The sequence below is a fragment of the Dendropsophus ebraccatus genome, chromosome 1, assembly GCF_027789765.1.
Source record: "Dendropsophus ebraccatus isolate aDenEbr1 chromosome 1, aDenEbr1.pat, whole genome shotgun sequence".
Taxonomy (NCBI): Eukaryota; Metazoa; Chordata; class Amphibia; order Anura; family Hylidae; genus Dendropsophus; species Dendropsophus ebraccatus.
In genome coordinates, this window is record NC_091454.1 from 84,302,723 (window position 1) to 84,318,757 (window position 16,035).

Below are 16,035 nucleotides of genomic sequence, written 5' to 3' on the forward strand. Positions count from 1 at the left end.
TAAGCAATGCCCCAAACAGCCTAAAATTATTGTCAATGGTTATTACCTAACAAGATAGTTCATCCAGCCCATCAATACAACCAAGAAATAAATGTTACATCACAGCGATAGAGATGAATGACAAACTGTGCAGGTAACAAAGCTTGACGGTTTACCACAAATGTTGAAGTAACCTTATCTATCTTTCTGGAGTCATCCAAGCCCAGGCACTACAGTGTGCATTGTCATCTGTCAACTGCTGCATATTTAATATGATTGAGGAAATGAAGAGAAACCAGCTGAATTATAGGACTTACTTGTGTGATACACGCTCCTGTAAAAGCTACAATGACAGCGACTACATTGACGGTAAGCTGGAACTGGAGGAATTTTGAAATACTGTCATACACGTTTCTTCCCCACATCACGGCTTTTACAATGCTACTAAAGTTGTCATCTGTGAGAATAATATCAGACGCTTCTTTTGCAACATCTGTTCCAGCAATACCCTATGTGAAGAGGAAAAAAAAAAATTATAGCTAAGATAAAATGCATGCAATCCCTCAAGCAACACCATCAATAAATTGTGTTATACTATGTTTTATTAAATAACTGCCTGACTCAAGTGCACTCAGAAACGTACTGAAGCACAAAGCTTTCTGGATTGTGGGAAACTCCCAAGGCACATACATATTTAGACAAGGACATGAAAACAGTCTTATGCCTGCACCTCCAGAGAGTCACAGAAGTAATATGACACAGGCAAGACAACAATTCCCATACATCTATAAAGGACAGTATGTACAGTACATAGCTGAATGTATTCACAACGCATTGGATGACCCAGGAATTTTACTAGTTCAGGGACTAGGCGCTCCACAGATTACATGTACACAGCTTTATAAATATAAACCTCTGTTTTCTGTCACACAAAGTACAAGCTGTTATTTTCAGACATATTTGGTATCCAGTGTCACAGAAACATGATAGCCTTCCCAGATCACACAGCAAATGTCCTCAGTTGTATATCAACAGTAGCTGGTAAAAGTTAACTCCAAACAGTGGCAAAATACTCAGCTTAAATGTTACATAAACTTCTCGGCCATCTAAAAAGGAATGCTGTAGTTACTTAAGCATAAATATGTTGTATGCTTGAACCATAACAGGGATTTCTGGTTTGCAGTGCTCAGTTGCCCTTACAAAGGCATTTTAGATGGGGCTGTATGAGGCAGACAAGACAAACATTGTTACTAATATGTTCTCAAACTGCTGTTTACAACAAACCTTATAAGCTGCAATAAAAGAGAGCCCAGAAAGCTATTATTTTTTGAGTTTTAAAACAATTACATAAAAAAAATTATATACACGTGTGTGTATATGTATTATCCATCTTATATAAACACATATGCATGCATACATTATAATATATATATATATATATTATAATGTATGCATGCATATGTGTTTATATAAGATGGATGGATAATACATATACACACGTATATATAATTTTTTTATGTAATTGTTTTAAAACTCAAAAAATACAGTATACAGTATTCTTATATTCTTATGACATATATACACATCTGTCATAAGAATACTATATACAGTACACTTGTCATAAAGTCGTAAAATGCCTAGCAGTGAAGAATAGAACCACAATAAAACTCATGGACACTAGATGGCAGTATGTTGGTTTCCTAAACTTACTACAATGTAACAGGGGCAGTGCTGAAAAGGACTTCTTTAGTTTTACAAATAAATGAATAAATCTGAGAAGTAAACATGCTGCAGGATTATGTTGTATTTAGCTACACCCATGTCAATAGTGAATCGCATATGAGTGCATGTACTCCACCTTGTACTCCACCAAGCCTTATAGGCTTCTGCTTGGATTTCCATTTGTAGGTAAACAAAAATTTGGTATAAAAATGACACTCAGCTCATAACTGAAAGCTAAAAATGCTGTTGAAGGGGTACTCCCGGAAATTACATCGTAATATAACATTATTCAAGTAAGCGTACATTATTTTTTATATACATATAAAGTTTTGTTGACTGCCAGCAGTAAGGGGTGACAAAAAGGCTGCCGCACACACATCGATCGTGTAAGACAGCCCCCCAGGTACTGCATATAAGAATATACAGTACATGGGGTTACAGGACCCTACTTTCATAGTGTTGTGCAGCAGCACTAGATCAAAGCAAGGGATCTGGTATTGCAGGGCTTTGATAGCCAACAGAAATGGTGGCAGCAGAGGAGGCTATGTCGGCCCTTACTGCTGCCAGTCAACAGACATATATGTGAATTAAAAACACTATACATTTATTTTAATAAAGTTATATTACAAAATTATACAACTTTTTTTAAAGCTATTTATAAAGTTTTATAGCAAAAAATTAGTATAAAGACACATATATATATATATATATATATATATATATATATATATATATATAATATATATATAATATATATATGCATACATGCGCAGATACCATTATACATTATAAAAACATGGATAAAAATACAGAAGATGTATCTGTGAGTGCAGCTGTATAGAAGAAATGCTTCCAAAGTAAAACACTATAATAATAGAACAGCTCTAATGGATCTATATGGAGCCTCTATGTAATAAGCCTCTGCTGCTCCTTATGAAATTGAAGGCACAAAAGTTCAAAAAAAGGGTCTCTGTTATCTACATCAATGCAAGAACTAATAGAGACTGCTTGGAAAGAGATTCTCCAAAGCAAACAGCTCCTTCCATTTTATTACATTTGCCGAGAAGCAGTCTGAGGCAGTCGTGTGGAGTCTCACATTTTACAAGCTGATTACTATTTTATCACTGCCTGACAATCCTTTACACCAGAGAATTACAGCTCTGAAGATGCAAACTGCTGTCAGCTTCCTTTGCAAACTTCTTTTATCAATGCAGTCACATTTATTAAAAACAAAAGGTGACACAAACACTTTACATTAGAAGAAAAGACCGTAATAAGATTGATTATTAATGAGAGGAACATACACAGATATGTAGATTTAGAGCACTAGGGCACATTTTACTACTCCAACCAATGATCCAGGAAAGTATACACAAAACCAGGCCCAAGCATGAGCTCAAGTAAACTAGACTGGCTTTACAAAACTCCTGTGCCTACTTTAGATTAAGGTTTTATAATGTCTATGCGCAAAAGGCCTGTATACTGGCTACAGCTTAACAAATCTGCTGCTATATGTAAATTATGAATGCGCTGTACAATACCACACCCTTTTCTCTTCAGAAGCAACAAAAATACAAATCTAAGTCGCAAAATGTCATTCTGGAGGAACAATGACTGAGAAATGCAATCCAGCCAGGTTACAAATGACCACATAACAGTTACTCTGCAACACAAAGATCACCTTGAAATAGATACAGTGGAACAGAAGTCTGAAGCTGTAATGACATCTCTTGTGTGATAACAAGACTTCAAGAGCCACTATATAAAATGCATGGAGCTCGATGCAGTAAGAGAAAACAGAGCGTGCCCTAAATGACACCCACAGAATAGGGTCATGTAATGCAGCTACTACACAGGACAAATGTGATTGATATATTGGATACAGCTATAGCAGCTGAATGTACAGCTTTCCGACCAAAATAAAATATTCTTGGGGGGGGGGGGGGGATATTCAAAACAATATAACATATATGCATTAACAGAAACAGTATTAGAATGAAATGTATCCATTACATGCTGTATAGGGTGACATCTGTTAGAGGAAAGACATAAAGCAGTGAATTACAATGCAAAACTCAATGCCTTCTAATGCATTGTGGTTTTACGTTAAAGCAAAGTTGACGTATAATACAAATCTGAATGCTGGGCCACTTCTGGCAACCACATATTTAAATGTGATTACATAGCTATTGACACATGTTTATATTACATAATAAGGTTCCTTTAACTTGACTAAAGTAGTTTTCTCTTCTAGAACAGACAGCTTTACAGCCCCACTGTGAAGAAATGCATTGTGTAGTTTGCTGCGTCCGGAGATTGTAGCTTTTGGTTTCATCTAAAAGCATATCACAACAGGACACTACTTAAATGTGATCTGATATTGCAGACAACAAATGTTCCCTTTATAAGGTGGGTGGGAAATACCTAAACAGGACTTCAACATAGTATCTAAATGGTCCAAGTGTAAGGGCCCTATACACACACAATTTCATCTAACAGATATCTGACAGATCACCGACGCCAAAGCCAGGAACAGACTATAAATAGAGAACAGGTCATAAGGGAAAGACTAAGATTTATCCTCTTTTCAAATTAATTAATGGCTTTGGACTCAAAAATCTATCAGATAATCTGTCTGTATTAGGGCCTTAAAGGTTTCAACGCAGTTGAAACAGATGAGTGCGCTGACAAGCCAGCAATTCAGCATCAAAAGAATTTTATATACACAAAAATCTTACCATAGCAAACCCAACATCTGCTTTCTTTAGCGCAGGCCCATCATTGGTCCCATCACCAGTTACTGCTACCACTTGCCTTTGCTCACAGACAGTGCTGTCAATTATACCTGAAGTAAAGGATATTTTTGATCAGCGCAGTAAAGGCAAACTTTGTTACAACTACATGTAACACACACACTAATATATAGCATAAAAGTTAGGAACTTGATACTTAAAGGGGTATTCCCCCCAAAATCTTTTTGACACTATGTAAAAGCCCATCACAGCTCCACATATTGGCTAATACAAGTTATGATGTGTTCTGTGTCCTTTTGTTGTTTTTCCTGTCTCCTCACCCCACGTGTATGCAGAGAATGAGCTCAGTCCAGTCCACCCCGACACGCTCCCTCTCCTGGCCCCCACCCTCTGAGTCGGCTGTCACGTGTCCTCCCTCCCGTCAATAGGCTGAAGTGAGGACACCTGACAGCCCCTGCTGCTGAACTCTAGCTCCACCTCCCTCAGCCTCCTCACTGTGTGTCTCTTTCTGTCAGCATACACAGCCGTGCTGATCAGTTTCCTTCTCCCTCGTCCCCAGCAGCTCTCCCCCCTCCTCCCCCCTATGCTGCTAACGTTCTCCCTCATGGTATGTGAAGCTCGGTCTGGGCAGCTCTCCCCCCTCCTCCCCCCTATGCTGATAACGTTCTCCCTCATGGTATGTGAAGCTCGGTCTGGGCAGCTCTCCCCCCTCCTCCCCCCTATGCTGATAACGTTCTCCCTCATGGTATGTGAAGCTCGGTCTGGGCAGCTCTCCCCCCTCCTCCCCCCTATGCTGATAACGTTCTCCCTCACTGTTTGTGTAGCCTGGTCTGGGCAGCTCTCCCCCCCCCCCCCCCCCCCCCCTCCCCCTGGCTTTTATCTCTTTCATTCTCTCTCTGTGTGAAGCCCCGGACTCTGTCATTTGCATATAGCTGTGAGTGTTAGCTGTGACGGGACTGCAGAAGACCAGAATGACACAGTGAGAAGCATGGGTCGGGGGAGGAGGTGGTTGCTATCATGGACGGGCTACACAGGCTAGACAGTGATCCTGCAGCAGGGCTGGGAACGGTGTCAGCTATCAGAGAGACCTAACCAGGCACTGCTGCACATCAGTCTCCCTCTCTGACTGCTCTATGGCAAAGACACCTAGCCCCACTTCACTCATGCAATGTAGTAATGAGGAGCAGTTGGCAGGAAAGAAAGCTAAGGGAGAAGAACTGCATGATGGGAAATGTAGTTTCCTGGCCGGCACCATCTTGGACATAAACAGGTCTTTTAGAAAAACTTTTGAACCAGGAACGTCAGCAGCTAGAAAGATGGGAGACGGCTCAAAATACTCAGGGAGACTTGGTAAGTGAGACCAGCTAGGTTTGGGAGCATTTCATTTTTTAGCGCTTGGGGGGAATACCCCTTTAATACTTAGCAGTTTTTATACCTTATTTTATATCATACATCATGGTGGTGTTCCAGTAAAAGCGATCTTTTATCTGCGGATTGTGCTATCTGGGCGGGGCTGCATGGTCAAAGCTGCCCTGCCCATGGCACCATTGGACCCGCCCTCGTGATGTCACTGGTGCATAGGCCCCACCCCTCGACAACGATTGGAACAGGCCTGGGGCCTGTGCCGATGACGTCACGGGGTGGGGCCAACGGTGGCGTTGTGGGCAGGGCTAGGTGGCACTTCGGCCGTGAAGCCCCGCCCAGATAGCACAATCCGCAGTTGATAAAAGATCACTTTTACTGGAACAAGCACCATGATGTATGATATAAAATAAGGTATAAAAACTGCTAAATTTACCCTTTACACCCGTGTAGAGAAGTCATAGTGCAAAAAGGGGGTGACAGTGTCACTTTAAAGGAGAAGTCTGGCTAAAATGAAGAATCTGCAGTACAATGGATGTTTTTTGAAAAGTTTCCATAATTTCTACATCATGAAGTTCTTTTTACGATTTTTACAATTTGTATTCTCTCTGTGCTATCTTGGTCTCTGATTTATTGTAGATATATGCATCCAGGGCCGATTCAAGGGTTTCTGCCGCCTGAGGCAAACCTCAGGCGGCCGCCCCGAGTGATAGCCGGCATCCCCCCGGACCTACGTTAAGTGATACTTAACAAAAATGACAGCAGGGGGGACATAATGCCGCCCCCTGCCGGACCGCAAATTCTGCCGCCTGAGGCGGAAGGCTCATTCCGCCTCATGGCAGAAGCAGGCCTGTATGCATCATAAGCTTACCTCTGCTTCCCCCCACGTCTATTCTACCCCGCAATTTTGCCTCTTCCTTTTTCCCCCACTCTTTATTGTATTTTATTTTTGTATATGTATTTAGTTTTTTTTTTTCTTTAAAGAAAAAAAGTTGGAGTTCAGGAGTGGAGTTCGGGAGCATAAACAATATAGATTAACCATCCCGGTGCCCCTGCAGCTCTGAATCACAAGCTTCCTGACTGCTGCTGGGCTCCAGTTTCTCCCGGGTTCCAGTGTCATCAGGACCCGGTGGGACAGATCAATTGACTGTCATGGTGTCCTGTCCCAGTCACTGGCTGGCTGAGCAGGCATTGCCGAGCTGGATCACGACACTGCAGTGGGAGATCTAGGAGGCAGACGGGGGTCAAGGAGTGGTATGGCTGCCGTAAGGGGCAGGGACAAGTTACTATACATTCTTTATTATGTTCCTACATCTCCCTGCAGCTTTTTCACTTTGGCCAGATGTCATCTTTAATAGAAAAGTATTTTTATGAGCTGTGCTGTGTTGCGTACAGTCATGAATCAGAGCAATACAATGCTAAAGCATCTTAACACATCTTAAATAAGTGTCTTATTGGGTCTTACCTTTCACTAATGTATGTTTATCGGTTGGAGACGATCTGGCAAGTACACGAAGCTTAGGCCAAATTTTGTCTATCCTTTCTTGCTCAATCTGTTACAGACAAAAAGTATTGGCAAATATATAATACATACATAATACATACATAATATATATATATATATATATATATATATATATATATATATATATATATATATATATAAAATAATCAGGAGGATGATAAAAACAAGAGAGGGAGGAAGAAAGCTAGCTTACTTCTCCTTTTTCATTTCTTATTCGCCGGTTAAATTCTTTTCCTTCCACACACAGGAAATCCTCTCCAGGGTGAAGAATTCCACATTTTGTGGCAATTGCGCGGGCTGTGTTGATATTATCCCCTGTAACCATTCGTACTGTAATACCTGCACGCTGGCATTTTCTTATAGCATCCGGTACCTAGAGGTAAACGGAGAAGCCATTTGTACAATTCACTGCAAGCATATAGGTAAAAAACAAGCAATACTAAAACAAGCACACTAAAAATTTTCTCAGGCAAGGCTTCAACCAGCAAATAAAATTCATTTTCTTTTAAGCTACCAAACAATGATTATAAAATGTCAAAAGTATTCTTCCCATACAATTGCTTTACACAAGTTTACCAAACTTTTAGAACTTTATATAGGAGTTACTAAAATGACTTCCTTCCCACATACCTCTGGTCTGACAGGGTCTTCAATCCCTACAACAGCAATACAGGTGAGTCCAGTCAAAATATCATTTTCATTATCCCAGTCAGGCTCAGGTTCTCCAGCAGGAAAATCTCGATAAGCCAAACATATTGTTCTCAGGCCTTCGGATGCCATTGGCTCAATCACTCTTTTAACCACATCATCCCTATCCCTTGGTCTGAAGACTTTAGCTTCACCATTTGCACAGAGTATTTTGAAGCACCTAAAAAAGGAGAGAAGTACAGAAAATCGTTACTTTACATTACATGATGTACATGTACCAGACAAGAAGCAATAACAGGCAGAGTATATGACATTTAACAAAGATAATCATGCATTGTTCATTATAAAAAATGCAAAGTTCACTGACCCGCACGAACTGAAAAAGCATGAAGAATAAGTAAAAAATAAAAAAATAAAAATCAGAATCAAAAAGGTAAAATTTAGTTCTCCCTTTGTTATGGGAATGAAAAACAAAAAGCAAGTTTTCCTTAAGCCGTGTTTACAGACACTCTGTGATCCAGCAGCATTTCCCTCCGGCGCAGGAGAAAAGCGCCAGAGGAAAACGGATCTTTGAACTGATCCCATTCATATCAATGAGACCATTTAAAGCATCTGGCAAGTTAACAGTGCTGCTGGATCGCCAGACACGGCGTACGTCAGAATGCTGCTTGCATCCAGCCTTTATATTTAATGCAAAAAAAAAAGAGGATGGGATGGGACAACTGATGCATTTCTTACATCCGTTGTCACAAAAGGAGGATGCTGGACCACCAGATATGTGTAACGCCAGCCTAAGTGATCTCTATCTGTGAAGAAAGGAGGGGAAAAAATGTGCTGGGCATCCCTTCTATATCCTCTATAACATCAGCATGTCGTCAGTAAATAGCTTAATGGCTGGCAAACTGTTCCTTATCCTTTATGCCTTGCAAGACATTAATTCTATTTATACCCAACAAAGCAGTGCACTTTTTATGTGCTCAGCTCTGAAAGACACATGTAATAGCAGCACGCACAATACAATGGTGAGAAAGGTGCAGTATTTATTTAATCTGCTGGAGTAAGCAGAGAAAATGCATACGGAGTACGTGTAAATCATAAGGAAAATCCCCGCCATGAGCAGTAATGACAAGTCAGTCAGAGGCCGTAAATCAGTTCCTTGTGGAGGGAGACAAGTCTAAAGGAATTTTATTGTAGCAAAATGCAAGCAAAAATCGTAACTGGTATAGAAAAAAACAGTAGATTATAAAAATCACACTAGTGTTAATGTGTATGTAAGTGTGTGTATATTGCAAGTGGCACATTCTAAAGTCAGAACAGGGTGATTGTACAAAAGGTACACACGGCTATATATGTCTCGCCTTACAGACATCTTCTCTTACAGATTGCCTCTGCTGAGAGGAAAACAAGATACACGTGTGTGGCTCCTTACAGGCTACTCAGACATAAATAGAAGGAGACAGCACAGAGGGGAACAGAGGAGGTTAGTATACAGCAGCTGGATGTGGAGGCACTGTGTTGGGGGATTGTGCAGCCTTACTGCCACACTTTGGTAGAACCTTGTTGAGTAAGGCAATGACTGACAAGTTACCATTGTTCTACGGCAGCATATTGCATATGTAAAACAACCCAAATGTACAGTATTACTAAGACAATAGTCCCAAAAGAATTCATGTTGTCAGCCTAATCTTAGTACAAGTTTACCGTAGCTAGAAAATACAGAGGCAGATTATACATTTATAATGGTATTAATATTTCCCATGGGGAGTTCTATGAACTGGGAATGAGTTTCTTAGCGTCAGTTTTTGCATTAGGCAATCTCATCCTGAACTTAAACGCATCTCCTGAATCTGTAATGAAGCACGTCAGTGCTGGTAATAAAGTATTAATTCTTTTACCTCAAGGACAGGATAGCATGACGTAAAAGGGAAATAATGGCATTCTGTTGCAGGCCTGAAACCCAGTAACTGCCAGATAACTTGTGTTAGCCTGTGTGCAAGTAGTCAACTAGATTTTATGGGGCTTGTACATGGGTTGCCAACATAAAAATTAGACGGTGTAGCCAGTATAATTGTCTATTGGTACTAATTTCACATATTCTAAAATATAAAGGTTTTTCACAGCTACAAATCTCTTTACATGAAAGCACAAAGAAAGAAACTAGGGGACAGGGTGTTCCATTAGAGCGCTGTTTCCCTGAGAGAGCAGTATCGCAAGATGGCTGTGCAAGTCTATAAAGGCTGCCAGGAATTGCCAAAATGAATGGAAAATTTACTAGCCCCCTCCAAGAATCAAAAGCTTTATATCCGATATTTTATTTATTTGGAAAGTATAACATTAGGAGTTGAAAAGCAAGCAAGTAACATCTTCCCTTGAAACTAGCAATGCAACCTTTCATTGGGCAGAATTAAAACAAAGCAGACACTTACTTTTTAAGGACAATCTCAGAGGCACCCTTACTGAACATTCGGTAACTGCCATCGTTGTTTTTTAACACTGTGCTCATAGATTTTCTCACAGAATTAAAAGTGTACACTTTAAATAAGGTTTCCTCGGGTATCTCATTTCTGACATCTTGATAATCCCGCTTTAGATCCAAAACAAATCCCAGCAAGGCACATTCAGTTTTGTTCCCGACATGGCGTGGTAGGCCACCTTCTTTTTCTGGAGGCTACGGAAATTAAGTTAATTATACATTAGGCTGAGAGGCGCATGAAAGCCAAATATTTAAAAATGTAATTCTGCGAGAGCCATACAATATGTTTATAATTAAATTAAAAGTAATTGTGTGCATTTTATGTAAGACAAAGTACAATAAGTCTCCAAATTCTTTATAGTAACGTTATGCTGTCGCTAACCAGTGAAGAATAAAGTCCTTTTTATCATTAATGTGACTTCTGGTGCTGAATGGTTTTGCTGATGGCTTTGTAGTCCCCCCACCACACACACACACACACACACACACTTCAAACCTCACACACACACACACGAATTCCCCTTAAAAAAAAGCCACATCTGGCTCACGAGCCATAGGATCCAGACCCCTGCATTAGACAGTAATTTATATTGTATTACCTAGAGGGACATGAAGGAAGTATGAAACTAGTAGATGTAGTAGAATATATAGTTACCAAGATTTTTGATGTGTAAGCACAGTTGACAGAAATCCCATTTACAAGAAGGTGAAGCACATTCTCAGGGATGGACTCTGCATCAGGAATCTTTCTGTAATGTTTATCATTCATGAAAGCCTGGACAACAGTCATTCTGTTCATAGTTAACGTTCCAGTTTTATCTGAACAGATTGCAGTAGCATTTCCCATGGTTTCACAAGCATCCAGATGCCTAACTAAGTTATTATCTTTCATCATTTTCTACAAAAGAATAAGAAAACAAACATTGAAGCATAATGATGTTCAATCATAATAATTACACCAGCAGGTTGTCACCAAGCCTCCTAAACAGTGGAGACCTGAAGACTCCTCACTGAAAACTAGCCAACACCACATCACACTCATTGTTGTCTAAAAAGGAAAATACCATTAGGTCTGAGCACAAAATTCTATTTCCTACTCATCTGATTTTTAAGGAAAAATAGATACTCTAGTGCATATATTTCATGAAGGATATTAGTCAAACCAACTTTCATAGAGGACAGGGACAAAAATTGAAGAAGCACTAGATTTTATTTTAAGCCCACTATGAAAAAGAAATCGGAACGGAAGCACAAAGTGATTAAAATTGCTAGTGTGATCTTTATAGGTTCTATAACTTAGGGCCCTATTACATGGAGCAATAATCTGCCGAATCAGGTCAATTCTGCAGATTATGACTGCTCAACAACAACAACAATCAGCCAATGACAACTATCATCGGCTGATCATGTCTTTTGGTTTTGGCCAAAAATAGTCTGCCAACTGCGCACCACTACGTGTAACAGTGATGCACGGCCAATGGCTAACGACTGTGTAAAGAAATTAAGTATATACATACCTTTTCATGCACCGCTGTGCTTTTGCCCGCTCTTCGGTATCTTCTGGGGAGCGGGCAGAAGCACCGGGGAGCGGACAGGTACATATATACTTTATTATAAAGGTAACGAAAGTACGGTATGGACATTGCTGACGCTGACCTTGCAGCAAGCCATGTAATAAGCTCAGTAAACAAGCATGGATCTGCTAGTTTACATCGCTGATTAAATTATTCTTTTCATGTATCCTTTACATGTAGCTCTGTGTTGTACCATTCTGTTATTCTTACTATTACTGTATGACTAAATAGACAAATGGATGTTGCTAGTTGGGGGTGCGTACCTAAACTGTCTGAAACTAAATAAAGCCGAAAGTGTAGCGAGACACCCACAACTGGTATTTAATTATTAAGTCATACATTTCTAGTAAGAAAAGATGAGAATGGTTATCTTATGGAAAATAAAAGTATTTACTAAACCATGTCAGACATGTTTATAAAAAAAAAAAAATCCCTCCGTGCTGCAGCAGTAAGATCCACTCTCTGATTCCAAAAATGTAGCTGCATAGACTTAAATAGCCAAAATTGGCCATTACAGAGATACATCCAGGAAATAAAGGACTCTCTCCCTGGCTGTATCTCCTGATCAGACCTGCTGTCATTACATTCATATAAAAAAGAAAAAGAATATATAATATATAACATAACATTATATTATATTATATATATATATATATATATATATATATATATATATACACACACACACATTATATACATACAAACATACACACACATACATACATTTATTTATATGTAGGAGAGACAGAGAGAGAAAGGAGAGAGAGAGAGAGAGAGAGAGAGAGAGAGAGAGAGAGAGAGAGAGAGAGAGAGAGAGAGAGAGAGAGAGAGAGAGAGAGAGAGAGAAAGAGACAGAGACAGAGACAGACAGACAGAGACACCCCATCATACAATATAGGGTCAATGTTTCCCATATATAGCAAATGAATGTTGTGGAATGTAGACTTTGTTGTTGTGAAAAGATCCAGGCAACGCAAGGACCAGCACGGACAAATAGTTAAAGAAAAGTCTTACCTTAACAGAGTAAGCCAGTGAAATGGTTACTGCAAGTGGAAGACCTTCTGGTACAGCTACAACCAAAACTGTCACTCCAATGATGAAAAACTTTACAAAATACTGGACATAAATTGGTGTACAGTCAGCCAGCCACGGGCGTTGCTGAACCCAAAAGTTGTCGATCACAAAGTATAGAACAAGGATTATAACTGTTATTGCAGACATCACCAAGCCTTAAAAGAGAAGATAAAGTGAAGTTTGTTGTAATTAAAAAAGGACACAGAACAGTCATATGCACATTTTCAGGGCAAAGGAGGAGACAAAGAAGATATCTGACTTAAGTTGTGCTGGAGTCACGTTTGTAAATTGACAATTTTACCAACAGGGTGTCCTTAGCAGGTAGTCCGGATTGTCATGCAACCACAGCTGCCATCAGAACAAGGACTTTCCAGGGTCCTCCTGTGGAGTCTTTAGGTCTTTCACTGAATGTTTGTTATTGAAAAGACAGACTTGTCTCTTGACGGATCGGGCTGTCAGAGAAAAGCGGGGAACCACAAGACCCCACAGAAACACCCGTGCGGTAGCATGTTAGGCAAGGTTAATTATTTCCGACATGTTAGATTTTAACATGCCCAATGCTTTGTTCTCACAGTAAATAAGCTGCTGACAGTCTGAAAGTAAATTAATCCCTGCTTCACTTTAACACACGCACACCCATCCAATTCAAGCATGCATGTGGAGATATTAAGGAACAGCTATTAAGCGGTGGTGACATTACATATATTACTGCATTAACAGCATCTGCTGTTAATCAAACTCTGACTGATCTGCTTCTACGCACAATTTTAGACACTGTTCACACTTACACTTTCAATGGCAAGAATAGTACTGACAAAGACAAACCTAATGGGCACCAGTTTGGATCACACCTGCCATGTCATTCAAAACAGAAGGAAGAAGGAGTGCATGCCATACCTGCTTTCCCAATCTGAACAGCCAATTTAGTAAGCTTTCCTTGCAGAACGGATTTTTCTTTCTTTGGCAAATTTGATTTCTTTTTATCTTCTCCATCACCACCATCCTCACTTTTAAGGGGCTGCATTTCCATAGCCGCACCATCTTGAGCTTTTGCTAGAATATGAAAAAAAAGTTTATACATTCACAGCCACCATAAAAGATTACGAGGACTAATAGAATATAATAAAATATAATAATATAATATAATATATATATTTTTTTTTTTTGCCGTTCACTTGAAATGAATAAAAACGAACATACCTTTGTTACGATTTTCAATAGTGCCATCTTGTTTTTTGCCTGTAAAAGAAAATTACATTCATATTTTTTTATCATTGACAAGAGATTTATATAAAAAAAATCCGCAATGAGCCAAAATGTTGTCTGCCCAAGTATAATGGGAACTGTACAATTGCACAATTGCAACAGCTAAAAAACCACAGGGGTCAGTAATCTGGGGAGAGGGCAGCGTTCCTAATGGCCTTACCAGACAGAGCACTACATTAAAACTGCATTGATACAGCTCCGAGGATGAAGGTAAAAGACATGCCTTTATCCTCAGCGCCTTGTGCACAATAGGGGGGCTCTCAGCAGGTTAGATTAGTATAACCTACTGATAGTTCCCCTTTAAACAAAAATGTTCTAAACTTGTTCAAACCTTTAGGGTGCCTTCACACCTACCGTATCGCAGGAGAAAATCCGCTGCGGATCCGCAGCAGATTTAACTAAATGAATGAACACGGATCCGCAGCAGATTTGTAAGTGCGGATTTGATGCTGTGTTCATTCATTTAGTTAAATCTGCTGCAGATCCGCAGCGGATTTTCTGCTGCGATACGGTAGGTGTGAAGGCACCCTTAGTTTGATACTTTCTTCCAACCGTACACTCTCTACTTGACATAGGTTTATTTACTACAGAATCAGTAAAATTATATTAGCGATTCTATTACCTTTCATAGGGCCATCAGGTTTCAGTTTTTTAATCCTTTTTTAAGACAACTGCTATAGTACAGAAGGCTGGTGGAAAGCTAACTAAATGCAATACACTAGTGTGAACAGAGCCAATTCCAGAAGAGTCTAGCAGAACAGGCAGACTTTAAATAAACCTCTTCCAACGTTATTGATCTACAGTAAAAATCCATATCCATATAGCCATGGAGTCACAAGCTGCTTACTTTTTTCACTTTGGACATTAAGGTTGAAACCCGGAGTCCAGTGGCACAAGCACACAGACAGACTTTAATTACTTTATCCAAGTAATGCACTAAGGTTAGAATTTTTAATATCTTCCTGTGCTGCTAGACTTCTGGAATTGGCTCTGTTCACATTAGTGTACTGTATGTAGTTCGCTTTCTACCTGGAAGTTCCTTGCACACTCTGAAGTGTTGAAGGTATGGTGACCCATCTATTTTTATCAGGATGATTATAGTCATAGCGTCTTTTGTTTTTTAATTATGTTAAAATTACTTAACACTAGGACAGCAGATCTGTTCCCTTATATAAGCTTCAGCAACTTAGCTCAGTTTCCATTGATTTATTCCTACAGACAGTCTTAGGTGAGACACACTGAATGTAGATGTAATAGCATCTGACATAGCAGCTATTATTAGACACAGCCTACTATGCCTATTAGAGCTGAGACATATCCCTTGGAGCAGTATGCGTTCCCCTACACCAGGGAAAACCCTGCTGGGGATTCCACTTTAAAGCTACAGAATGTCCTGTATGCAATGGCAGGCCATGAGTGTAACTGATACTGCAGTGATGGGATGGACAGCAAGTAATATTTGCATGGCTGTCACTGACTGCTTATTTAACCTGGAGAGAAGTCATGAATAGGAAATACTAATAATACAGCTACATCAGTGGATGTTACGCTCCTCACATTCACTGCACACTTACTTTGGACACACACTTCAGCTTACTGATACAGTAAAGCGTGCGGACCACTGATTCAAGAATCCACTGCCGAGCCGGCATCTGTCAT

General features: G+C 39.8%; 1 protein-coding gene across 7 annotated transcripts in view; it reads right to left on the reverse strand.

Annotated features, from left to right (window-relative positions):
* ATP2B1 (ATPase plasma membrane Ca2+ transporting 1) overlaps positions 1-16,035 on the reverse strand; it is a 100,316-nt gene that overhangs the window by 8,570 nt on the left and 75,711 nt on the right. For all 7 annotated transcript variants that reach the window (XM_069974188.1, XM_069974200.1, XM_069974191.1 and 4 more), the window contains exons 7-16: positions 14,311-14,349; positions 14,008-14,163; positions 13,051-13,265; positions 11,118-11,360; positions 10,416-10,657; positions 7,972-8,209; positions 7,535-7,714; positions 7,282-7,369; positions 4,440-4,546; positions 297-488 (exon numbers count right to left, since the gene is read on the reverse strand). In XM_069974188.1, coding sequence (XP_069830289.1) covers positions 297-488; positions 4,440-4,546; positions 7,282-7,369; positions 7,535-7,714; positions 7,972-8,209; positions 10,416-10,657; positions 11,118-11,360; positions 13,051-13,265; positions 14,008-14,163; positions 14,311-14,349 — 1,700 coding nt within the window. The remainder of the gene's footprint in view (positions 1-296; positions 489-4,439; positions 4,547-7,281; positions 7,370-7,534; positions 7,715-7,971; positions 8,210-10,415; positions 10,658-11,117; positions 11,361-13,050; positions 13,266-14,007; positions 14,164-14,310; positions 14,350-16,035) is intronic.